At 40.7% G+C, this 23,103-nt stretch overlaps 1 protein-coding gene, 1 long non-coding RNA gene and 1 other non-coding gene across 4 annotated transcripts; 2 read left to right on the forward strand and 1 right to left on the reverse strand.

Moving 5' to 3' along the window:
* LOC125582687 lies at positions 1–107 on the reverse strand. Its single transcript, XR_007320143.1, has one exon. It is a non-coding gene; the product is annotated as a small nucleolar RNA R71 (small nucleolar RNA).
* Positions 108–2,602: 2,495 nt separating this feature from the next.
* Positions 2,603–3,456, forward strand: LOC106378368. The gene is made up of 2 exons (XM_013818509.2): positions 2,603–2,737; positions 2,797–3,456. The coding sequence occupies exons 1-2, from the start codon at positions 2,603–2,605 to the stop codon at positions 3,454–3,456; spliced, it is 795 nt and encodes a 264-aa protein (XP_013673963.2).
* An 8,919-nt stretch (positions 3,457–12,375) lies between these two features.
* LOC125581815 lies at positions 12,376–14,574 on the forward strand. 2 transcript variants are annotated; one of them, XR_007319544.1, is made up of 4 exons: positions 12,376–13,243; positions 13,365–13,527; positions 13,926–14,084; positions 14,309–14,574. It is a non-coding gene; the product is annotated as an uncharacterized LOC125581815 (long non-coding RNA). The 2 variants fall into 2 exon arrangements; XR_007319543.1 differs by having other exon boundaries at positions 13,365–14,084.
* Positions 14,575–23,103: the final 8,529 nt, after the last annotated feature.

Genomic DNA, 23,103 nt, shown 5'->3' on the forward strand with positions numbered 1-23,103 from the left:
GCTCTAAGGCATAAGATCTCCAATTTTAAGCAAAAGACTGATGAGCCTTTCTATGATGTTTGGGAGCGTTACAAGGAGTACCGAAGGGAATGCCCTCACCATGGTTTGAGGACGACTACATACTGGAAGTGTTCTATGACGGAGTGAGCTATGAGTTTCGTAATGCTCTAGATTCCTCGAGTAATGGAAATTTCATGACTCAAACAACACCAGGTGCATTCGCATTGATCGAGAATATGGCGTCAAGCTCACTCAACAAGAACAAAGAGAACGATCGATCCAAGAGCGTAAACAGCATAGACGATCTAGCAAAGGTTGACCAGCTGATAAACGGCAATCAGAGCCAAGTGTTCGTCATGGAGGAAGCCGCAAGCCGCATCAGAGAACAATGCTTCTGATGTCCCACCTGAAGCGGACAACACCATGGACGATCAGCAAGAAGTAAGCTACGTCAATGGATAAGGATGGCAGTACAAGAATTACCACCCGAACCCTAACGTGAGGAACAACGCTCACCTCTGTGCGTACCCTAAGCTAGATAAACCGGTTGACAACGCGCAGAACAGTCAAGGACAAAACACGGTGTTGGAAAAAAATACCCAGGTATTGAATTTTTCCAGACCCCAGGCTGGACACCGGCCTCTGGGTCCCCGCTAGGAGGCACCCCTGTTCCCCGCTACGAAGTATTCCGGGTCCGGTCCCAGAGACCGCCCCCTTCCCCTAGGAAAAGGAGAACTTCCGATAATGAGAACCTTCCATATTTCCTAATATGGAAGAGTTTAACCTACTCCAACCGACTAAGGCCCGCCTTGAGAAGCCTATATAAAGGGAACCTAAACCCTAAAGCAAGGGATCGACACTTCAAGACTTAGAGATTAGAGTTAGACGGCTAGAACTAGGGTTTATCCACCAATCATTGTAGTTCTGGCTTCTTTACTCAATAAAACATCTCTTTAAGTCTATTTCTCTAAAAATATATATGAAATCTATACAAAGATCAGTCTTGTCCATCGTTCCATGGTACTCACAAAGATCCTACACAAAAATCCCCTAACAATTTGGCACTAGAAGGAGGGGAGTAATCTAAACTACGTGATAATGGCGGTGGACGAGCAGAATGAGCTACCCGAAGCTACCCAAAGAGAAGCCGAACTCCAAAGGCAAATCGATGGTCTGTAAAGTCAAGTAACCGAGTTGCATAAGACTCGGGAGGAGGCTAATATCGAACTCTCCTCGGGATTCCAGAGCCTGAAGGAGAAGCTCAATGAACACTCCAAGCAACAGGAGCAGAGCGCCGAGAAGATCATCCAGCTCGAATCGGAGAATCTTAACCTCCGAGAAGATAATCAAGCCCTCAACACGGCGAGTAACAAGAAGCGTCGATCCCGGGCTCAGGTCCGCCCCATGCCGACTCTGGAGACACCCAACTCTGGAACAGGTGTGAATCTTCCACCTACGGCGTCGGGAGGAGACACATCAACGCGCGAAAAGGCTAAAGATGCTCAAACCTACGATGTGGAAGAAAGCAAATCTGAGCCGGAACCCGATAACGAAGCACCTAAGGGAGCAACGAAAGCGGAGTCTCCTATGGTCGCTTACCTGGAGCAGATGTTCTCTAAGAGACTCGATGCCATGCAGTCCATGGTAGAGAGGCTCCCAGGAGTAGCTCCCCCCCATCCGGAAGAGCAACCCTGACTCTTATGCCGATAATCCTTTCACAGATGAGATCACCTTGATCGAGATGCCCAGGAAGTTCTCCTTCCCCAGCATAAAGGCAAATGACGGCACCAGTGATCCAGACGACCACGTCGCCCAATACAGACATAGGATGCTCACCGTAGCACTCCTAAAGGAGCTGCGTGAAGCTACCATGTGCAAAGGGTTCGGCTCGACCCTGAACGGATCCGCTCGACCCTGAACGGATCCGCTCTGCAATTGTACATCAACCTACCCTCAAGGTCCATAGCCTCCTTCACGATTCTCAGCGAAGTTCGTGGAACAATTCGCTAGAAGCAAGGACCTGGAGAAAACCTTTGATGGCCTCTACGAAATCCTCCAGCATCGGGTGGAACCCCTACGAGGCTACATAGCCCGCTTCAAACAAGAGAAGCTGGTTATTCCCGAATGCAGCATCCCCACTGCTATCTCTAACTTCAAAAGAGGCCTACTCCCCGACGGGGACCTCTATAAGGAGTTAACCAAATACCAGCGCAAAACCATGGAAGGCGTCCTATCTCGAGCCTGGACACAGGTAAAATGGGAGGAAGATGTCGCCAGCCGCGCTAAGGCGCAACAAAAGCAAGATCCCAAGACGATCAGATCAGACCGAACCGAGCAAGACGAGAAACCCTCTCAAAGACCAGCCAGGGACTCTGGAAATCAAAACTGGGGCAGATACCAGAACCGGCCGATCGAGAAGGCAGAAGGGATGGCAGTGTCCATGTGGCCATACATCTCTCTCCTCTCCGTCTCAAGGCCGGAGCTGGTCAATGTTCTGAGGCATATGGGCCAACAGGTCAAGTGGCCTCAGAAGATGAAAGCACCCAACTCTTTCCGGAACCCTGGTTTCTAGTGCGACTTCCACCGAGACCACAGTCACAAAATGGAGGACTGCGTTGCACTGAAGATCGAGGTCAACGAGTTGCTTAAGAAAGGACACCTCAGGGAGTTCCTTTCCGAGAAGGCCAAGAGCTATCTAAGCAAGCAGACAACGGGAAAGCCCACTAAAGCTGCTCCCGTCTCGCCACCTCGACAGGACTGAGTGATTCATGTCATATCGGGCGGTTCGGAGATCAGCGGCATAAGCCACGCAGCTGCGAAGAAAAGCACCTGGAACGCCAAGCACGGCCTAGAGGTAGCCAAGCCAAAACACCTGCTTCTAGGTATGGACGAAATAAGTTTTACGGCCAAGGAGAAGGAGAAAGTTCTCACCCCACATCAGGACGCCCTGGTCATATCGCTCACTGTAGAGAACTGCCTGGTGAAAAGGATACTGTAGATAATGGGAGCTCCGGAAACATCATCTTCCAGGCCGCATACAAGGATTTGAGGCTGAAGGAAAGCGCTATAACTCGGAGGATAACCCCACTTATAGGGTTCAGCGGAGAAGTCAAACAAACCGCCGGAGAGGTGACCCTCCCTGTATACGCTGAAGGGATCAACATGTCAACCAAGTTCCTTGTTGTTGACTGCGACTCGTCCTACAATATGATCCTAGGACGTCCCTGGATTCACGGCATGGGGGCCGTCCCTTCGACTCTTCACCAGATGGTGAAATTCCCTACACCCTGGGGCATAAAGGCGATCAGAGGGGATCATGAGTATTCCCGCTTCTGCTACCAGACTACTCTGAAGGGAAAGACCAAGGTCTTACAGCAATTACAGAGTAAGCCTCCAGCTCATCACACCGAGGAACCTGAGGTAGAGGAAATGGACGACGTGCCATTAATCGAATAAGATCAAACCCGATATCTTAAGATCGGCTCCAAGCTGACCGAAGGATTGAGGAGGAGATTAATAGACTTCCTCAGGTCTAACTCCAACTGCTTTGCTTGGTCCCACACAGATATGCATGGGATCGACCTGGAGATCATCATGCACAAGCTGCAGGTGGATCCCCTACATCAACCCGTCAGACAAAAGAGAAGGAAGTTTTCCCCCGAAAGGGACGCGATCATCAACGATGAAATCAGAAGCCTGCTCGGCACCGGGTTAATTCGTGAGGTGCAATATCCGCAATGGCTAGGCAACGTCGACTTAGTCAAGAAAAAGAACTAGAAGTGGAGAGTTTGCATAGACTTCACGGACCTCAACAAGTCTTGTCCAAAGGACCATTTTCCCTTACCTCATATCGACAAGGTGGTCGATGCCACCGCGGGGCATTAGCTGATTAGCTTCAAGGACGCGTTCTCCGGCTACAATCAAATACTTATGCATCCGGAAGACCAGGAGAAAACATCCTTCATGACGTCCAGAGGGATCTACTGCTACAAGGTTATGCCCTTCGGCCCTAAAGAACGCAGGATAAATCTACCAGCGACTGGTGAACATGATGTTTGAGGACCAGATAGGGCAAACCATGGAGGTCTACATCAATGACATGCTGGTCAAGTCCCTAGAGGCTGAGGACCACATATCTCATCTGCAGCAAGCCTTCTCGACCCTCCAGAAGTATAACATGAAGCTCAACCCAGCTAAATGCTCATTCGGGGTCAGTTCCGGCAAGTTCCTTGGGTACATTGAAACCCACTGGGGCATCAAAGCCAACCGAAGCAAATCAGGGCCATTCATTCAATCCATTCCCCGAAGAACGTCAAAGAAGTCCAAAAGCTGACAGGAAGAATGGCGGCCTTGAGCAGATTCATCTCCAGACTCTCCGACAAATCTCATACCTTCTTCGGAACCCTCAAAAATCCAAAAGACTTCCAGTGGACGGAAGAGTGCGAATCCGCTCTCCATGAGCTAAAGACGTAACTCACCACTCCTCCTCTCCTATACAAGCCACTACTCGGTGAGGTCATTCTGCTATATCTAGCAGTCTCAGAACACGCCGCAAGCGCCGTTCTAATACGCGAGGAGTGAAGCAAGAAGCTACCAATCTACTACGTAAGTGAGGCTCTCCTGGATGCGGAAACCCGCTATAGCCCTCTAGAGAAGCTGGCCGTAGCCCTGATAGTCGCCGCTCGTAAGCTACGACCCTACTTCCAGGCTCACCCAATCGTGGTCGTCACCTCTTTCCCTATAAAGTTGGTTCTCCACAAACCAGAAGTCTCCGGACGCCTAGTTAAATAGGCTGTGGAACTAGGGTAGTACGACGTAATCTTTCGACCTGCCACAGCCATAAAGTCACAGGTCCTAGCAGACTTCGTGGCTGAATTCTCCCTACCTTACTCCCAACTTTGGAGCAAGAAGTACGCCTCCAAAGCGAAACCAAGGAATGGATCCTACACGTTGATTGATCCAGCAACGTCAGAGGAGTCGGAGTGGGAATAGTGCTTACCTCGCCGACAGGGAACACGGCCTCAAGGGCCGTGAGATGCAACCTCAAAGCAACGAACAACGAAATCGAGTACGAGGCCCTAATCGCAGGACTAACTCTCGCCCATCAAATGGGGGCAGAAAACATTCAGGTCTTCAGTGACTCCCAGCTAATAATCAACCAGGTGCAAGGAGAGTACCAAGCAAATGACGACAGCATGATCCAGTATTTGGCGGTCGCCCAGCGACTGATCTAGAAGTTCAAGAGTTGCAAGCTCACCCAAATCCCCCGGGAACAAAACTCGCAAGCCGATGCCCTGGCTAATATGGGGTCCGCCCTCGAAACAAACAGCCAGATAAGCATACCCTTGCTTGTACTTCAATGGCCAGCCACCCTAGAGGAGCCTCGTCATAGGAGGTCTCCGCTGTCGAAGAAGGTGAAACCTGGATGACCCCCTTAGTCCGGTACCTGGAGGCCAACATTCTCCCAGAAGACCGCAACGAGGCCAAAAAAATTAAGAAGCTCAACATTCTCCCGGAATAGCGCAAGGTACTGTATCTCCCAGGAGAAGCTATACCAGAGATCTTTCTCAGGCCCGTACCTCAAGAAACCGCTAGAATCCTTGTTGAACTACATGAACGAGATTTTGGATCCCACTCTAGCGGCAGGAGCCTGGTGCTCAGAGCCAGAAGGGCAGGTGTGGGAACCAAAATTCTCACAGTCGATTTCCGTTTAAATAAGGAAAGTTCAGAAAACCCTAATTTTCCAGAGGTCCCGGATATCTGCTAAACCACACGCCAAGCAATCAGAACACGAAATAAAGACGAAAAAATAAGAAATCGAAAAGAGAGCAAAATAGATCTTATTCTGAATCCGAGTTTGAGCGTTACGAGAGCTGTCGGCGAGATTCCTAGTCCTAATACCCTAAGACTGCAAGGCCTAATTGAGTCGCAGGTCGAATAACAAAAATGGAAAGTTGCCTAAAATTGCTCTAAGTGCTAAGTTTGCTCTGAAAAGTTCTCCCCCTTGTGCCTCTCGTCTAGGACTCCTTATATACTCTTCCAAAGTCGGTTTTAGCTTTTCCCTTCCTGCCCTTAAGCCGTCTAAAGTGAAAAATAGAGATATTCCATTTTTTTCCGATCTTCATGTTTATCCGCGGAAACTTAACATTTTATTTGATTTTATAAAATAAAAACATAAACCGCCATAGTATCTACGAGTTCATTCTTAAAGAATCGTAAGTGGGCTTCTAGTCGCGTTTTAGACATCGTTGGGCTGTCTTTCGACATGAAACATGTTCTCGCCATTTTTATCGTAAAGTTTCTACGCTAACTTTGATCGGAATGATGTGAGAAAGGATATGGATGCGGTACATGGGAGCTAGCATTGATGAACAAACGAGAATGCACGGATTTGGTCGTATCCGTTGATCGACGTCCGAGACAGTTCAGTCGCTAGGTAGCAACCTGGTCCGCGCTGGATCGGTCGCTACGTAGCGGCCGAATGAAAGGCTTGGTCAGTCGCTATGTAGCGACCGAATGAAAGGCTTGGTAATTCGCTATGTAGCGACCGAACGAAAGGCGACTCGTTCGCGGGTCGGACGCTACGTAGCCACCGACCGAGTGGCTTGGTTGGTCGCTACGTAGAGACCGGCTTGTTCACGGATCGGTCGCTACGTGGCGAACTTGTTTGGATCCTTTACTGACATTTTATTTTATGAACGTATTCTTGGACGATGGGTGGTTAATTTCTATGAATCAACCGAGATTATTGCAAGATTTCACCGCAAAGTTCTTCGTAAATATTTCTTTACAAATATTACTTTTCGTAAAAACGTTCATGCTGATTTTCGACGACATTCAAGTGTTAATTCCGTCATGACCGTTTTTGACCCCAACAGTTAGCCCCCAGCCCATTAGAACTTTGGATCGTAGATGTGAGGTTCTAGCGAGCGATAAGACAAGTTAGGCAAGTTAGGCGGAATTAATGGTTGAAAACGTCAGTTGAAAGTTGTACGTTCACTCTAAAATGAGTGCAATTTGGTAATTTTGGGGCTGCTCCCTATGAAAGCTGCCTACGTACCCTTGTCAAAAGGGATCAAGCCATTCGTAGTTCGTCTTGGAGTTAAGATTCTTATGACATGTTTTCCAGTGAGACCTTTTACGGTCCGGTTATGTTGATGGCATTTTGTAGTGGACCTTTGCCGGCCTAAAGATTAGCCTTGAAGGTTGTTTGATTAGGCCGAGTGTGGCCGTATTTACGTTTTCAGGACTGAGCCATCTGGCTTCGAATCCCTGCCGCTTTGCGGACTTTAAATGAATTGAAGACTATTTTTTTCGAAGAGCAAGTTTATATTCGTGCGAATGTAGAGAGGAGAAAACGAGTTGTCATCTCGTATCAAACTATTTTGTTGCATCGTCGTATTCGCTGCTAATTCTAGATGGCATTGTTCGAAGAATTTGATTTTGTAAAAAATTTCGAGAGAGTTAGTATATTGATGAAGGGACATGATTTAAGATTTTGTTATCACTTTTGGATATCATGCCTTGAGATGTTAGAGACCATTGTGCTGGGTTTAGGGCAAGACCTAAGTTTACTCCTGGTTTTAGAGGGTGCGATGACTAATTCGACTTACGTATCTCGTTTCAGTTTCGTCCTGATTCAATAGCGATTTAAATTCCGAGATAGGTTCTCGGCTTATACGACTTGTATGGTTGGAACCGAGCATCTCTCCAAGGACAATTTTTAAGCCTCCTGGAAGTGCTGACCAAAAATTTTGGGTTTCTTTTATAGCGTTATTATCCTTGTGTCGGATATACGAGAGATATCTCTACGAGATGGCTAAGTCTATTTAGGACGTTAAGAGTTTGTTGTGATCAGCAACAAACTTAATGGTAAAAATTACCGTTTTGAGTCTTCGCGAAGGATATGTTTTGAGAAGATGTTAGTCCGTATGACTGTCTGGTCTTCCAAGAAGGTGCTTTTATCGAGGAAGAAAATTTCGTCGAAGAACAAATCTTCGGGCGTCTGCGACGTCTCGCGATGCTGAAGATTTGTTATTCTTTCGTATGCCGCGTTTCGGGCTTGAAATGTTCGCGGGCTTGAAGGTGTTCCGGTGTTGCAAGGGTTTTGTCTTAACCCTGCGTTCGAGAAACGTCTTGGTTTATCTACAGATGTTCGCGGCCAAAATTGTTGTTCCATTTTTTATGTTAAGTAGTTTGATTTATGATTGAGTGATTAGGATCAAGGGGTCGCGTAGATTTTTCTCTGGGAAGAAGCGTTTTTCTTCACTGTGCTTTTGTGAAAATTCGGCCCTCCTAGATTTTATTTCGTGCATTTTTAAAGATGATTTGTATAGCTGCAGGAGCTTTGTTACGAGTTTTTCCTAACGTGCTGCGTTTTACAGGTAAAACGTTGCAGGCTTAAAGTGAACTGTGAAACTTGGTCGATTATCGACAAGTTTAATTTTTCCGTTAACTGTTTGGTTGTTAGGACTCAACTTTGTTATGGAAAAATTTATCGTATAATTTCCGCTCTGGGTTATACGACAAATAGTCTGTGTAATCGTCACTTGGTGTTTTATGACAATTCGTGGATTGTTCTTTAGCCGTTTAAGTGATTGAAGCGGTGGTCGCTTAATTATTATGGCTTGGATGAAGACTTTGTTCAGCTGTATAGCCAAGGACGTTGTTGGTAAAGGACCATACCATGGAACTTTTGTCTTACGATTATCCTCAAAGAGGATGCTGAATTCTGGTTCAAGTTTTACAGGGAGGCGTAGTTGGCCGAGGGCCAAAAAACGTTCATGCTGATTTTCGACGACATTCAAGCGTTAATTCCGTGGTGGCCGTTTTTGACCCCAACAGCAGGCTACTATTGGCCCACGATGGCCGCCGACGCCAACATACAAGCCAAACACTGCGACCAGTGTTAGAGGCACTCTCCAGTTTCCAAGCTCCATTTGGAGAACCTTAAATCCATAAGCTCACTGTGGCCCTTTAGAAAGTGGGGAATGGGGAAATTCCCTATGGCGCCGGGGCGAAAGGTCTTCCTTCTGGTAGTCACTGACAACTTCTCCAAGTGGGTCGAAGCAGAAGCACTCAGCCGGATAACAAACCTCCAGATCCGCAAATTCCTATGCACCTATGTAATCACTCGCTTCGGGGTCCCCCACGAAATCATCACGGACAATGGACCCCAGTTCACGAGCCACAACTTCAAGGAGTTCTGCAAGGACTGGGGAATAAAGCTAACCTTCAGCAAACATTGTTGGGGTCAAAAACGGTTATCTCGAAATAAACGTCCAAAAATTTCGTTTCTGTACTACAGCTTTCTTGACACACTCTCGACAAAAGTTCCTGAACAAAAGACTCGAGAGAAATGGATCACGGAACCAAACACGCAGTCCAACTCGTTCGTTCGGACCTTTTGAGGTGCATAACTGCACAGATGCGTCAGATGTTTATCTATGGATGAAGAGCTTCCCAAGGTTTGATTGAGCGCATCTATTGACACAAGATAGACCTTTGAGTTAGGTTTCTAATGCCACCGGTCTGAGGTTAATCAACATCATATAGCATAAGTTATACATGTTTTATTGAAGGGTGGACAGAGCACACCGTCCAGCGCGGCGGATGGCTGAGCTGGATCGTCCAAAACGACCAGCTCGGCCATCCGCCTAGCTGGATCGACCACGCGACCAGCTCGGCGGATCGCTGAGCTGGATCGACCACGTGACCAGCTCGGCCATCCGCCGAGCTGAACTAGTCCAGCTCGGCCATCCGCCGAGCTGAACTAGTCCAGCTCGGCCATCCGCCGAGCTTGACCTGTCCGGTTCGGCGGAAGGCCGAGCTGGATCGAACACGCGACCAGTTCAGCGGATGGCCGAGCTGGGATGATTGTGCTGTCTTCATCCGATCCTTGCAGCTCCCCCCCCCCTTCGGGATTAGAACGAACCTGCTCTTGTTTCATCTCAATCAGAGTCATCGTTGGAACTTTACCATTTAAAAACCGCAAGAACTCGTTCTTTCGAATAACATTCGGATTGATCGTATAAAACGGCAACGGTTAGCAAACCATCTCGAATTGCCTATACGAGGAATTTGAATGTTCTTTGGAATTGACGTCGTTTCGAAAGCGCTCTTTTTATAAAATCGTAAAAACTCTTATTTCGGAAAACGGCCCAAAAGGTCCCAGAACGCGGCTAAGAAACCACTTACGATTTTATACCAAATCAAGCCCAATCGATATGACGGTTTATCTTTTGTTATGCATGAGAAGATAAATGTCAATTTCGGAGGATAAATGTGAAGTTTCCAAAGATAAACACGAAGATTGAAGGAAAATGGAATATTTCCACGAAGCGATAAACTCGACCAAGGGCAGAAAAGAAAAGAAAAAACCGCCTCTTGGAGGAGTATATAAGGACGTCGAGGTTGAAGAGGCAAGGGGACAATTCTTTTAGACTTAGAACTCTCTACACTTAGAAACTTTTAGGCATTATTCTCGACATGCTCTGTTTCTTTGATTGGCCCCCGATTACTAGACGAACTCGCCCAGGCAGTTTGATCTCTTGTTCTACTCTTTCAATCGAACTACGTTCGGCTTGATCCTCGAAAGGGGTACGTAGGCAGCCTTGCGTAAGGTTCAATCCGAAATCAAATCAAAACCTTTTTTCATATCTTTTTCGTTTGTTGTTATCGAGCTGCGAGTCAACTAGGTTTAAGGTTTTTGGTCGTTAGAACTAGGGACCTCGCTGACAGCTCTTGCGGCCGAAGCTTTTGTAATCTTTTGCAATGATAGCAACACTCTTACGCGGATTCGAAATAAGATCAACTCTTTCTAAACTCGCTTTATTGTCTTTTCATATTTTCCGTATTTATTTGGTTACTTGTCATTGGCTCTCGCAGAGAATCCGGGACCTCTGGGAAAGATAGGGTTTCTTGACTTTCCTAAACTAAACAAAAATCGACGGTGTGAACTTTGGTTCCCATAGGGCCGTCCGCTGATCCTTCTCTCCTGACACCTTGATAGACCATGGATTTGACCCACTTTCATCCTTGGTTTATAGGTGTTTTATTAACTAATTATTATATTAATGAGTCTATTTATTATGTTTATAAGATCAGAATTGATTTGGAAATAAGTGATGATTTTGGAGCATTTTGGAGATGTTTGGAGCAAGCACCCGAGATGACCATCGAGCTCGACCATCGGCCGATACTAAGGGAGAAATATCGATCGATGTTCACATCAGAACATCGATCGACAGTGAAGCGCACAGAAAGCCCGTTTGGTCACAGCCGACTTGAAGCCCAAGTCTTTACCAGTTTACAAGATTACCCCTTGCGAGGTTTAACCTAATTATATAAGCTTTGCCACCATGTTAGAGGCAAAGTGTGATTTTCTTGTGTTTTCTTGTTTTACTATTTTCAGCAAAGGTTTTCTAGAATTTTGATAGATTGGAGAGAAAATCCAAAGTTATATTTATGATTGGAACTCCATTGATATATATTTACTATTCTAATAAAGTTTTCTTACCTATTTGCTGTTATGAATTACTCAGCCATGTCACAGTAGTTTCTTTGTTAAAGCATCTCCAATGGTGCATCAAAATGAGGGAAAACATCAAAAAATGAGGGAAATCCATCTCCAATGGTACTTCATTTTGAGGGAAAAAATGAGGATGTGAACAGTATTCCCTCAAATTTGAGGGAACACTATTCACAACCTCATTTTGATGTCAAGTTTTTTTTATTTACATAATGGTCCTGTACTTTTAATAATCTTTATTTTATGCATAAAAAAAACATTAACACTAAACATAACTTTTATAACTTTATATCCAATATATATATACTGATTAAACTTTTTAAAATATAATTACCCATAATTAGTTATTAAAATATAATTTATAATTTTATAAATTATAACATATAAACTTGACATATAAGTTTATCTTTTTTTTGGTTATATCCGCATGAACGGAGTGGCATTTTGTAGATAAGTATAAAATTTTACACAACATGATAATTGAAGATGAGCGTGATCTCGATGCACCAATTGTAGTTGGAAGAGAAGTTTCACCTCCGGAAGTTGAAATAGCTGAGGACGAAACCACCCAATTCCAAAAGCTTTTCAGTCGGTTTAGACAAATCAAGGATAAAGAAGCTCATTTATCTCTTCGAAATGCTTTGATTGATCATTTTTGGGAAAATGTAGTAATAGTATTGTTTAAGTAAAATTATACTATTACTTTGTATGATATTATGTACCTTTATTAATGTAATAAATATTTGCTTGGTTAAATTATAGAATTTAAAAATAAGTGAGTATAATCTAAAATCTTATGAAATAAAAGGTGTTATTTGCAATAAAGAAAAGTTGAAGAATGAATGTAATCCCACTATATAAAAGAAGCTAAATTTGAGCTTCCTAAAGCTATCCACGTGTGCACAAATATTCAGGACCAACCAAAGTGCCAGGTCATCTTTGTGGGCTTGCAATTTTAAAAAAAATTGTCACCTACGTGGCCCGTATGACCCATCTCTCCCGAGCCTCTCTTCATACCGTATTGGTCGCAGCCCATTACCCATCTCTTGATACGGTTCGGGTTACATCGCTGTCCTCTCTGAAATATCAAAATCACTAACCCTAATCACCGTTCTCGATCTCTTTGTCGATTCTCTTCCTCCCCCAAACTCATCCCGATCTCTTTGTCGATTCTCTTTCTCTCCCCAAATTTTGATTTTCTTTAGCGACCAAGGTACTTCAATGTGCTCTCATAAAGCCTTCAATGTTTTCTTCAACCATGCTGTTGCCTGTTGGTGATGTTTTCAATTTAATATGTGGAGAGGATGAGATCGACTTGGGGAGAGAAGGTTATTGTTTGGAATTGAAACCCGAAAATGGATTTCACAATCGTAAGCTCTCACTTCTTTGGGCTCACTTCGTCTTCTTAAAGAGGCTTTATCGGCTGCGTTGAGGCTGTATCGTCCGGTGCCAGAGTTCTTCAACCCCGGCTTGAAGGGCGACAAGATACGACATGGGACTTTTGTTCCGCAGTGATGTTTTTGATTTACTTGGCTGGGAGGATGAGAACGACTCTGGGAGATTTTGTTTCGAGTTCAAACCGGAAAGATTGACTTTGAAATCGTACGCTCTTAGTATACATAATTATGGGCCAATACACACAGATTACGATACAAACACAAACACGAAGCTCAGCATTAGAGTTTCAGCCCCGGAGATTCAACAGCAACTAAAGTAAGATTCCAAATTCGTCCACTGTTCAGCCTCCAGTCAGTTTCTTTCACTTTTTTAATCTTTGCCTAATGTTCATTACTGTGATAAAAAATAACTCGCTTGCCTATGTCTTCTTTTTCAGGTTGTTACTTGGCTTTCTATTTCCTGAAGCACAGAACGTAGTATATAAAAGGAAACAGGAATACACTTTGCAAATATTCTCTGTGTCTTTGGATTAATCTATAATCTTGTGATGTAGATAGATACAAAAGCTTCTTACGGATCTCCATGGAGAATTCATGAAGGTAACCTGAAACAACTCTCTATCTCTTGCAAGTGGATGCCAGACTAATGTCATAGTTTGGTAAAATTCCAGATTAAGTTTTGGTGAATGACGTTGTGTTTTGTACAGAAGATAAGAACTCATGTTCGTTATGGGAAGCAGTTATCACAATACAACCTTGCTTATCGAATTTTCATCAAGTAATATTACATGATTTATAATTAGTTGTGTATTTTATGACTTTTTATAAGTGTGGTTGACGATAAAAATGACAAGCTATCACAAAAGATGCCTCAAGTTCTGGTATTTTAGATATGAGACTCTCTGGACCTTTAATATGTGATAATGTATCGAAGTTTTAAGTCTTCTTCCGACAATACTCTAATTCGATTTTGTCGTGTATCGATACATTTCCTGAAGGGCTTACTCGGAAGCTTCCAGTTACCAACAAGTATGTGAAGCCAATATGTATAGGATTTGGAGAGGCGGAGGACCACGACCTTGAAAATCTGAAGAAACAGCTCGAAGATGATGATCTCATCAGAGGTACAATAACTGCGGAACATCAAGGCAGTGAAGGTACAATTTTACCTGTGCATGTCAAAACCGAACTCTGTAGCCATCTCCCTACACCTGTTTATTCATAACTGTCATTTGATTAACAAACAGAGTCTGGTGTTAATTAGCTGATACAAAAGACAACCGCGCATACAGCTGAGAGGGTCACGTGGTCTAAGTCTTGAATTAACGTTTGAGTTGTTCCGTTCAGTGACAAAGGCTTCTGTCCATTCCAAGTCAAGCAGGTACACATATGAATCCGGCTCCTGTGTTTAGAATCAAGAAACAAAGTTCCTTCGCGTCAAAGGCTTGTGTGCGAGTCTCTTCAGTGCTCTCTTTGGCTTTCTTATGTTCGATTCACACAAGTATTGGTCTTCCACAACAAAGACTCATCCACATTATTACATGTTCTGCTATAAACCTTTTCTTTTACCTCTAGGCTCATTGTCAATACCAAAATACAGCTGCGTTTTGACCTTGATTAGGTGTGATTGTGACTCTCTTTCACTTCCTCGATGCACATGGCTACACTTTTCTTTGCGGTGGTTGAGATGTCGATAGACATAATCACTCTTGGGAAAATCAAGGGACTGCTCAGCATGGGTCGCCTCTTCTGCTTGAAATATTGGAGACCAATGAGTTAGAGTTTAGAGACATCAATTGGCAGATTCATACAATATAAGCTTAGAGTTTTGTTTCTTCTTTGTTTTTCCGGTTGATTGGTTTTAAGAAATGGAATCCTTTCTCTCAAAAGATTATAAGCATATTGTAGTGTCAGATGGCTTGATGATTCTTCGATTTTGAAACCAGAAATCTATATTCCTGCCAAAATGCTTCTTTGTTATTGTTACATAGTGGAGTGTTTAAAACATTACTAAACCAGTTCAGTCAAATTTTAATAGAACGAAGCAAAACGATTAGAACCAGTTGTATTTTTATATCTTTGTAAAACTCAGCTTCTCAGGATCAATCTTATCACTACGAATCATCATCACGAGGCTACTATATTCTATAGAAGAAGATGAAGTCGGATTTGGAAAGCGTTTGGTAATTTTTAGAAGTTTGAGAAAAAGGTAATAGAAGTTGTATTAAATAGTGGATATAGTGGACGTTTGAATTAAGTTTGTACACTTCTCGGATTGATACATTTATTCACGTTTTGAAATTGAACACGTCTATTCATTAAACACGTTCCCAAAGTCTTAGAAACAAATACATTATCAATTCAAATCCCATTAGAATAAGTTATTGTTCATACGTTCTAAATATTTAATAATAAATTAAACAACAAATTTTTTATATCTACAAAATTTTCATCATAACATAAGTATTTTTATCACGTAAAATAAATTGAAATGCATTTGAAATATTTAGTAAGAATTAAGTATCCAGTTTTTTAATATGACAAAAAAAATATCTTTTATCACATAAAAACTTGAAAACATCCATGTATAAAATTATATACAATCTGTGTAGACATTTATCTCTTTTGAAAAAAATATTAAAAAATATATGATGTAAAATATTTTTTAATGATAACACAATACAAACTATATATAATGATAATTATCAAATCAATAAAATTCGTTTCTAATTTATGGTTAAGTATATATTAACAAATTTAATTATTTATTAAAGTTAATAAAGACTTTGTAACACAATATAATTTAGTTTTGGACAATGATAATTATCAAATTAATATTTTAAAAATTTTATGGTTAATTATATATTAACAAATCTAATTATTCATTAAGAATAATAAATATTTTAGCCGCTCTACATTTTAAAGTGAAAGTTTAGAAGATGAAAAAACTCACTTCACAAATAATATTATAAATTATTTAAAATAAACATAAATAAATGATTAAATATAAGTTTGATTATAACAAACAATCCGCGCAGGGCGCGGATAAAAAATCTAGTAATAATAATTGAGGGAGAAAATGAGGGAAACCATAGGAACAAATCACAACCTCATTTTGAGGGAAAAAATGAGGGAAACCATTGGAGATGATCTTAGATTTTAGGGTTTAAATAGGTTATGAGGGATTAGCCCCAACTATAGATTGCTCAGTTGTGATAATAATCATTAGGATTGTCATTAATCCCTGATTCTAGATTAACTACCTAGAACTTGCCTTAGGAATGTTAGATATAAGCGATAGCTTCAATCTCATCCTGAAACCACTCTAATTAAGCTATGATTTTTGCTATAGTAAGGAGAGAGCTGATCTAGCAAGCTTAGTGAGCACATTCAACCCGCGCATTAACGCTTGGCCAATAGCGTCGATCGATATTCAAATATAATAATCGATCGACGTTGCGAATAGTGTATCGATCGATGATTCTCGATCGATATTCATATAGAATCATCGATCGACACTGGTCAATAGAAGAACCTAGAAAGCGATAGCCTAGTGGTTCGTTTATAAGTGTTGAGCTCTACATTATCATGCATGCAACTCATTAGGCATCTGTAGGATTATAATTCCAAATTTCCTGAATAAAAACCCTAAGTCTAGCTATTTCCTTTAAGCATCAAAACCTCAACCAATCAATCGAGCAATTACTTGCTCAACAAACTGCAAGTTTACATTTAAATCATTAAACCATCTTATTTAACAAATCCAATTAGATTTATTAGGTTCCCTAGCTTCTTGTGGATTTGATCCCTAAGTACTACAATTGAACTTCTTATTTGAGAAAGTAAATTCACTCTTTAGGGTAATTTGAGTGATATCACACCCGGCTCTTCAGGTCCCCAATCTCATCTCGAAGAACCAGCGAGTTTTCACCGGAGAGTCGCTCCCCGAGGTGGTACAGCTGAGATAAGGTCTGCACGAAACACGGATCTCGATCAAACTACCGAACTAAAAGGGAAAGCGGGCCTGCAGTATAACTTACCCGGAGAAGCCCTCCTTGAAGAACTTGGACCACCTCCGTTGAATTTTGCTATTGTAAGGGAGACGACTCATCTTCTCACCAAGAAGATCATCATGAACCCTATTGGTTTCTCTTTGGAATTATATGCAGTATCATTCAGTTATTATGTCTTGTTCATCTTGTTTAGTGGCTGAGTAGTCGGCTAGCTTGTCTAGGGTTCTAGGGTGTTGATCATAAAAGCTAAACATAAATAAGCGATCATATTGTGTCTTTTTTCATCTTTGTTTTAATGCTAGCTTTAACCTGATCACTTACTACTAGACCTTAGGTTTAATCTGCTCATTAACCGTGTAGTCAATAGCTTGATATTTGAGTGAATGAGCCGAGCATCCCTAGTCAGCGAAAGTAGATATTAGGGTGCTCGGTGAACCTATCGGACTTGATCTCTATTACTTGTAGTCGATCCTTGATCCAAACGAGAGTTTAGGTGTCAAGGTCGAACCATAAAGGGAGCAGTACCATGACAGTGGGCTGCTCTACTTGAGTGATCCGTGTTCTAGATTGTGCTGCATTGCGCTTAAATAAATGTTTGGTTTAGCATCAACACCCGATGAGAAACCCTAGACTGGCTTCTCGTTAATTTGAATTTACTCTTTGCAATCATTTACTTTACTTGCACGTCACTACTTAAATCAAAACCCCACTATTAGTTTTAGCTAAGTTGAAAACTCATAAGAATAAAGTGAAGACTGGTCCTCTGGATTGAATCTCAAACACTACAATTACCACTGTTAACTTGACAGTAGGAAAGGTTCAGTTTTATTCTATCACCTTGCAAGTATGATCGCAATCAACAACACCATCTAGTCCTGAGATCTTCCCACTACCAAGTATTTATGCCAACATGGATTACCTCTTCTGAAGGAAGAATAGCATTGTTAAGCCAAAACTAGACAAGGATTCTTACCCATGGATAATCTCGTACATCTGAAAGGCGCGCAATGATAAACTCTTTAAGAGAATACACATGGATCCTTTGGAGCTAGTCAGATATGCGGAAAGTGAATGTCATTCTTGGTTTAATGCAAATGAGATTGTACCTCCCATTCTACAGGAGCATAGTAGTGAGGAACCCCAAGTCATAAGCTTTGATAATATATGTATGGTGGATGGTTCATGGACTTCCACAGCACAATTCAGTGGTTGTGAATGGTTTTGGAAGGATAGTAGGGGAAAGATTCAACTTATGGGAACGCGAAACTTGAGAAGGCGAGAGACTGCTTTACAATTGGAAGCACTGTGATGGGCAATGGAGAGCATGCTTCAACATTCGTCATGTCAGAGCTTTAAGATAGATTGCAAGGATCAGATCGCGATGATAAATGAGCCTCAATCTTGGCCAAATTTTGTAATTGAGTTGGAGGCGATAAAGACACTGAATGTATGCTTTCTGCACTTCAAGATATCTCATATTTCAAGGGAAAAATAGAATTTCAGACTTTAGCTAAGATTGTGAGATCTTTTCAAAAGAGCTTTGTTACATTAGTTGTTATATTCCGGTCTGGCTACCCCGGATACCTCGAGTTTGAGTAATAGAATAGTCATTCGTTGTCAAAAAAATGTTTTATTTTAAACTCGTAAAGAATAAATAAATTCTTAAGAAAATCTATTAGGAGAAAAAAAACAAAGAACTTGTTCTAAGAATAGGGTCATGTCCAATAAAACATTTGAAACAGACCCCCATTTTTATAGGTCCCCACAAAGTAAAAGTTTAAATACTTTATACAAATTAGTATTTTTATTGATTCTATAGTTTTCATGTTAGTTTTATTGATTTAGTAAATTAAACTAAATTTAATGAGTTGAAAAACATAAATAGTGGCCAAATAAAAATTTACAGTAAAATCAGTTTAAGTAATAACTTATTTTACACTTATATTTTCTCTTTTTTTTCTCGTTCTATGTGTTTGTAATAAATAGGCTTATATTTTCTATTTTTTTTTCAAGCTCCAAAATTTTAAGACGGGGCATGTCGAAGAGAAATACTTTACTTGAGAACTTGTTCTATGCTTCTATTCAGGGGTGGGCATTGAGAAGATATCCACAATTTTAAGGATATCACTGATCCGCTCCGCTCCGTACAGATAATCCATTTTCGATTCGATCTAGAAAAATATGTATTTTTACAGAATATCCGATTCGATCCATAAAAAATAAATTAGTAAAAAAAAATCTGATATAATATTTCAGTACAATTTCGTTTTAAAATACATACATTTTAAAAAAAATTAATAACTAAATAATTAATTTAGGGAATAGAAATATTATAAAACTCATATAGAGATATAAATTATATATATATATATATATATTATATTATTTTATAAGAATGTGTATATAGGTATATAATGGATCTGATCAGATATGTATTTTTAAAAATATTAGTATTCGTGATTTGTGCCGTTTTAGACACATATTGAATTTTAGTATTTGATATAATTTGTTCAATTACGGACATTCGAATTTTTCAAATTGAATCGTAACGACTAATGGAACGGATAAAAGTTTATGGATATTTTGCTCATCCATGCTTCGGTTAGAACGCTGGATCCAAAGAGGAAACAAGAACTTGTTCTAGGAGAAGAGTTTAAATTTAAACTCGTAAAGAATAAATAAAGAAAAACAAACCGACAGAAACCCGGAACAAGTCAGAAGAAAATCCTAAAGAAAAAGGTTGACAGATGTGAACATTTACATACTTTCACTAAATTGTGGGTCTTTCAGTCTATTTTAATGTTAAATGTTGGGTTCATAATATATAGGCTCGGAATTGTGACTGATTTGTTATTTTCTAGTCTCATGGGGTTTTGATTCATTATTTCTTCTTTTGTCCCGACGACGCGGTAGACATGGAGAGAGAAAAGGAAATAATAGAAGTGATGTGGGTCCGAACAGTGACCGCAGTTTGATAATAAAAGCCGTGCGGAACTAAAGTGCGGTACGGTCCAACTGCGGTTCATGCGGTTTGTAGGATAAGTGCAGTTTTTATATAAAAAAAAAGTAGTGCGGTTTTGGTAAAAAAGTAGTGTGGTTTTATTAAAAAAAAGGATAAAATAAATATATTAATATTAAAACAAATAGAAATTATTATTTTTGTTTCATGATAATGTCATAGTAATTTTTAGTTTTGTCATTTAAATATTAAAATTTATTTGAAATAAAAAAATTCAAGTCGTAAACATCTGTCACCTTCCATCTACAATTTTGTGACGAAAAGTAACAAATAAAGATTCAATTTAATTATGAGTTCAGTTTGGGTTCAGTTTAGTTTATTTGGATTTAAAAAGTCTTTTTAACCAAAATCAGTCCAACTAATTTGGTTTTAGTTCGCTTTGGTTTGTGTTCGTTTTTTAACTGGGGCTTATAGCTCTGATGGTAAAGAATTCACGGCTGTGAGTTCTTCCACCTGACTTCGAATCTCGGCCACTGGAGAATTCACATGTAGAACCCCAGCGCCCGAGACCGGAGATTGTTCACGATGACCCACATGGTGACCAGCGCATGCTAGGTCCTTGGTCATTTCGGTCTCTAGTCTGGACCACCTCGGTAGAGTTAGGACACTCGGTTATGAAAAAAATAGTTGGTGAATTTTATCACTAAAAATATTTTTTAAGAAGTTGGTTTAAGTTTGTTAAAAGAAAAAAATTTTGGTTTAAGATGTTTCAGAAAAAAAAAAGGAAAAAAAATAGTTTCAGAAAAAAAATAACGAGTGACTTTTCATTAGAAGTTTAACTAAAATGATTTGTATAGTCGTATAGAGTTATTCATTAGATAGATGATGTTGTTAAATTATTTAAAAACATTAAGTTGAGTGCGGAATTTGAAATCCGCTAGGTAAATGGTGCTTGAACAAATATATGCGTTTTTTTTACCAAAAGCATAGCTTTGAAAAACGCAAATACTCTTTTCATGGTTTTCTAGAAAACCGCAAATAACAAAGGCAAATTTATGATTGGTGACTAAAAACGTATTAGAAAAAAACGCTTTAGAAATACGCTTTTCTTTATGTAGCTGATTGGTAACATAAACATGGCCAACCATAAAGTTACTAAAAACCGTCCCGCTTTAAAGAAAACGCAGTCACCATTCATTACCTAAAAGACGAGACGCTGAGTAGCCATAGTGGAACGTGCACTTATCATCGATTCTCTTCTCTCTTTTTCTTATACTATTAAACTTTTTTTCACCGTTGTTATTATTAAACGAGAACAAAGTCGACAAATGATACGACTCAAATTATCTTAAAGAGTGAATTACTCTTTCAAATAAGAGGTTCAATTGTATTACTTAGGGATCAAATCCACAAGGAGCTAGACAAACCTATTAGATCTAGTAATTTATTAATTCTAAGTGTTTGTTGTTTTATGGTTTAAATGTAAATAGCAATACTAATTAAACAAGTCTATTGCCTGACTAACAAGATGATTTGGAGTGTAACTTATTGGAAAGGTATTAGATGCAGGGTTTCTATTCATGTATTGGAGATTATAATCGTATAGATGCCTATCAGTTGCATGCATGATATATTAGAGCTCAACCCCTTGAACACAGTGATCAGCGATGACAATGTTTCACTGGTTAACTAACTAGATCTTGGATCTCAACTGTCGTTTGTTGATACAAAGAAAGTGTCGATCGATGGTCCTATAGGGATATCGATCGATACACCTTTCACAAATATCGATCGATTGTCAGAAGACAATATCGATTGATGCTTCTAGTTAAGCCTTAGGCGTAAGTTGATAATGCTCACTAGCTTTCTAGTTCAGCGGTAGCCTTTTTCCAGTTGTCTAGTATGACATATTAGTTTCAGGACTGGATGGTCAAGGATGCTTGACTCATGCAGATTCCTAGATTCAATATTCTAGTTAGCTAATCTAGAACAAGCATTAAGAACAATCAATCAATGAATACCACAACTTAGCAATCTATAGTTGGGGCTAATCCCTCTAACCTATTTGAGCTCTGAATCTAACAGGTAAACTACTCAGACAGAGCTAAGCAATTCATAACACAAAATATAAATAAAAACTGCATAGAATAGAATAGATGAATCAATGGAGTTCCAATCACAAATCTCTCTATGATCTTCTCTCCTAAAACTCTCTGCTGAAAATAAGAATACAAAGGTGGTCAAAAGCACTCTTGCCTCCTAACACTTAGGCAAGTATATAACTATTAGGTTAAAAACTCGTCAGGGGTAATCTTGTAATTTGGTGAAGTCTTGGGTTTAAAGTCGGCTGAAACCTAGTCGTGCTTCCGTGTCTCGACATCGATCGATGGTACATTATGTACATCGATTGATAATAATCTTCAATCGTCGATGCTTCTCTTCTGTATCGATCGACGTCACTGGATGTGCATCGATCGATTGTTTCTTCTTCGTATCGATCTCTTATGGTCAGCTCGGATGAAATCTCCTTTAAGCTCCTAAATGCTCCATAATCATCACTTTACTCCAAGATACTTCTGAACCTGAAAACATACCTAATAGGATAGAATATATAGTATATAGATAGTAAAAAACTTATATACCATGGATAAAAATGGGTCAAATTCATGGTATATCAACAAACATGTCCAACAAAAAACCAAACAAACAAAACAGCTAAGTGCACAACACAAGGCCCAGATAGCATAAGAGCCCAAGAAGCCCAACTATTAGATACAGCTTGCGGCCGTAAGCACAACAAGTAGAAACCGTTGAGGAAAGATGGTTAGTCATCCACCACGTGTTCGGTCGACAAACAATTCATGATCCACGTGTCAAGATACCAATCACCGTCTTCCTCCGGAGCCAGCAACGAGGCGCGACGGAGCTCCACCAACAGGAGAGACAAGCCGGTGAAAAGCCGCTCAAACAGAGAAACTCTCACCAATATCAAAGTCGCTACGCCTAGACTGACGGATCAAACGTTTCGGAGAGAAGAAATCAACCGTCTTCGATCGAGCCAATCAACATTGATTTTCTTGAATTAACGATCAGACATCCTTGTTGATACTAATAAGCTTGAGGATGAAACAACCCAGCCGAAGGGAAGGAAAGAGACATCGGAAGATTACCTCAAGATTCGGATGAGCGAAGGAAACACATGAA

This window comes from Brassica napus, chromosome C2, assembly GCF_020379485.1.
Source record: "Brassica napus cultivar Da-Ae chromosome C2, Da-Ae, whole genome shotgun sequence".
NCBI classification, from domain to species: domain Eukaryota; kingdom Viridiplantae; phylum Streptophyta; class Magnoliopsida; order Brassicales; family Brassicaceae; genus Brassica; species Brassica napus.

What these genes read in the sequence shown, in the direction of transcription:
- LOC106378368 (XM_013818509.2), top strand. Translation starts at nt 2,603, where the DNA reads ATGGAGGACTGCGTTGCACTGAAGATCGAGGTCAACGAGTTGCTTAAG. An exon ending in AGCCCACTAAAGCTGCTCCC is followed by an intron (nt 2,738 to 2,796) that starts GTCTCGCCACCT and finishes TTCGGAGATCAG; the next exon opens with CGGCATAAGCCACGCAGCTG.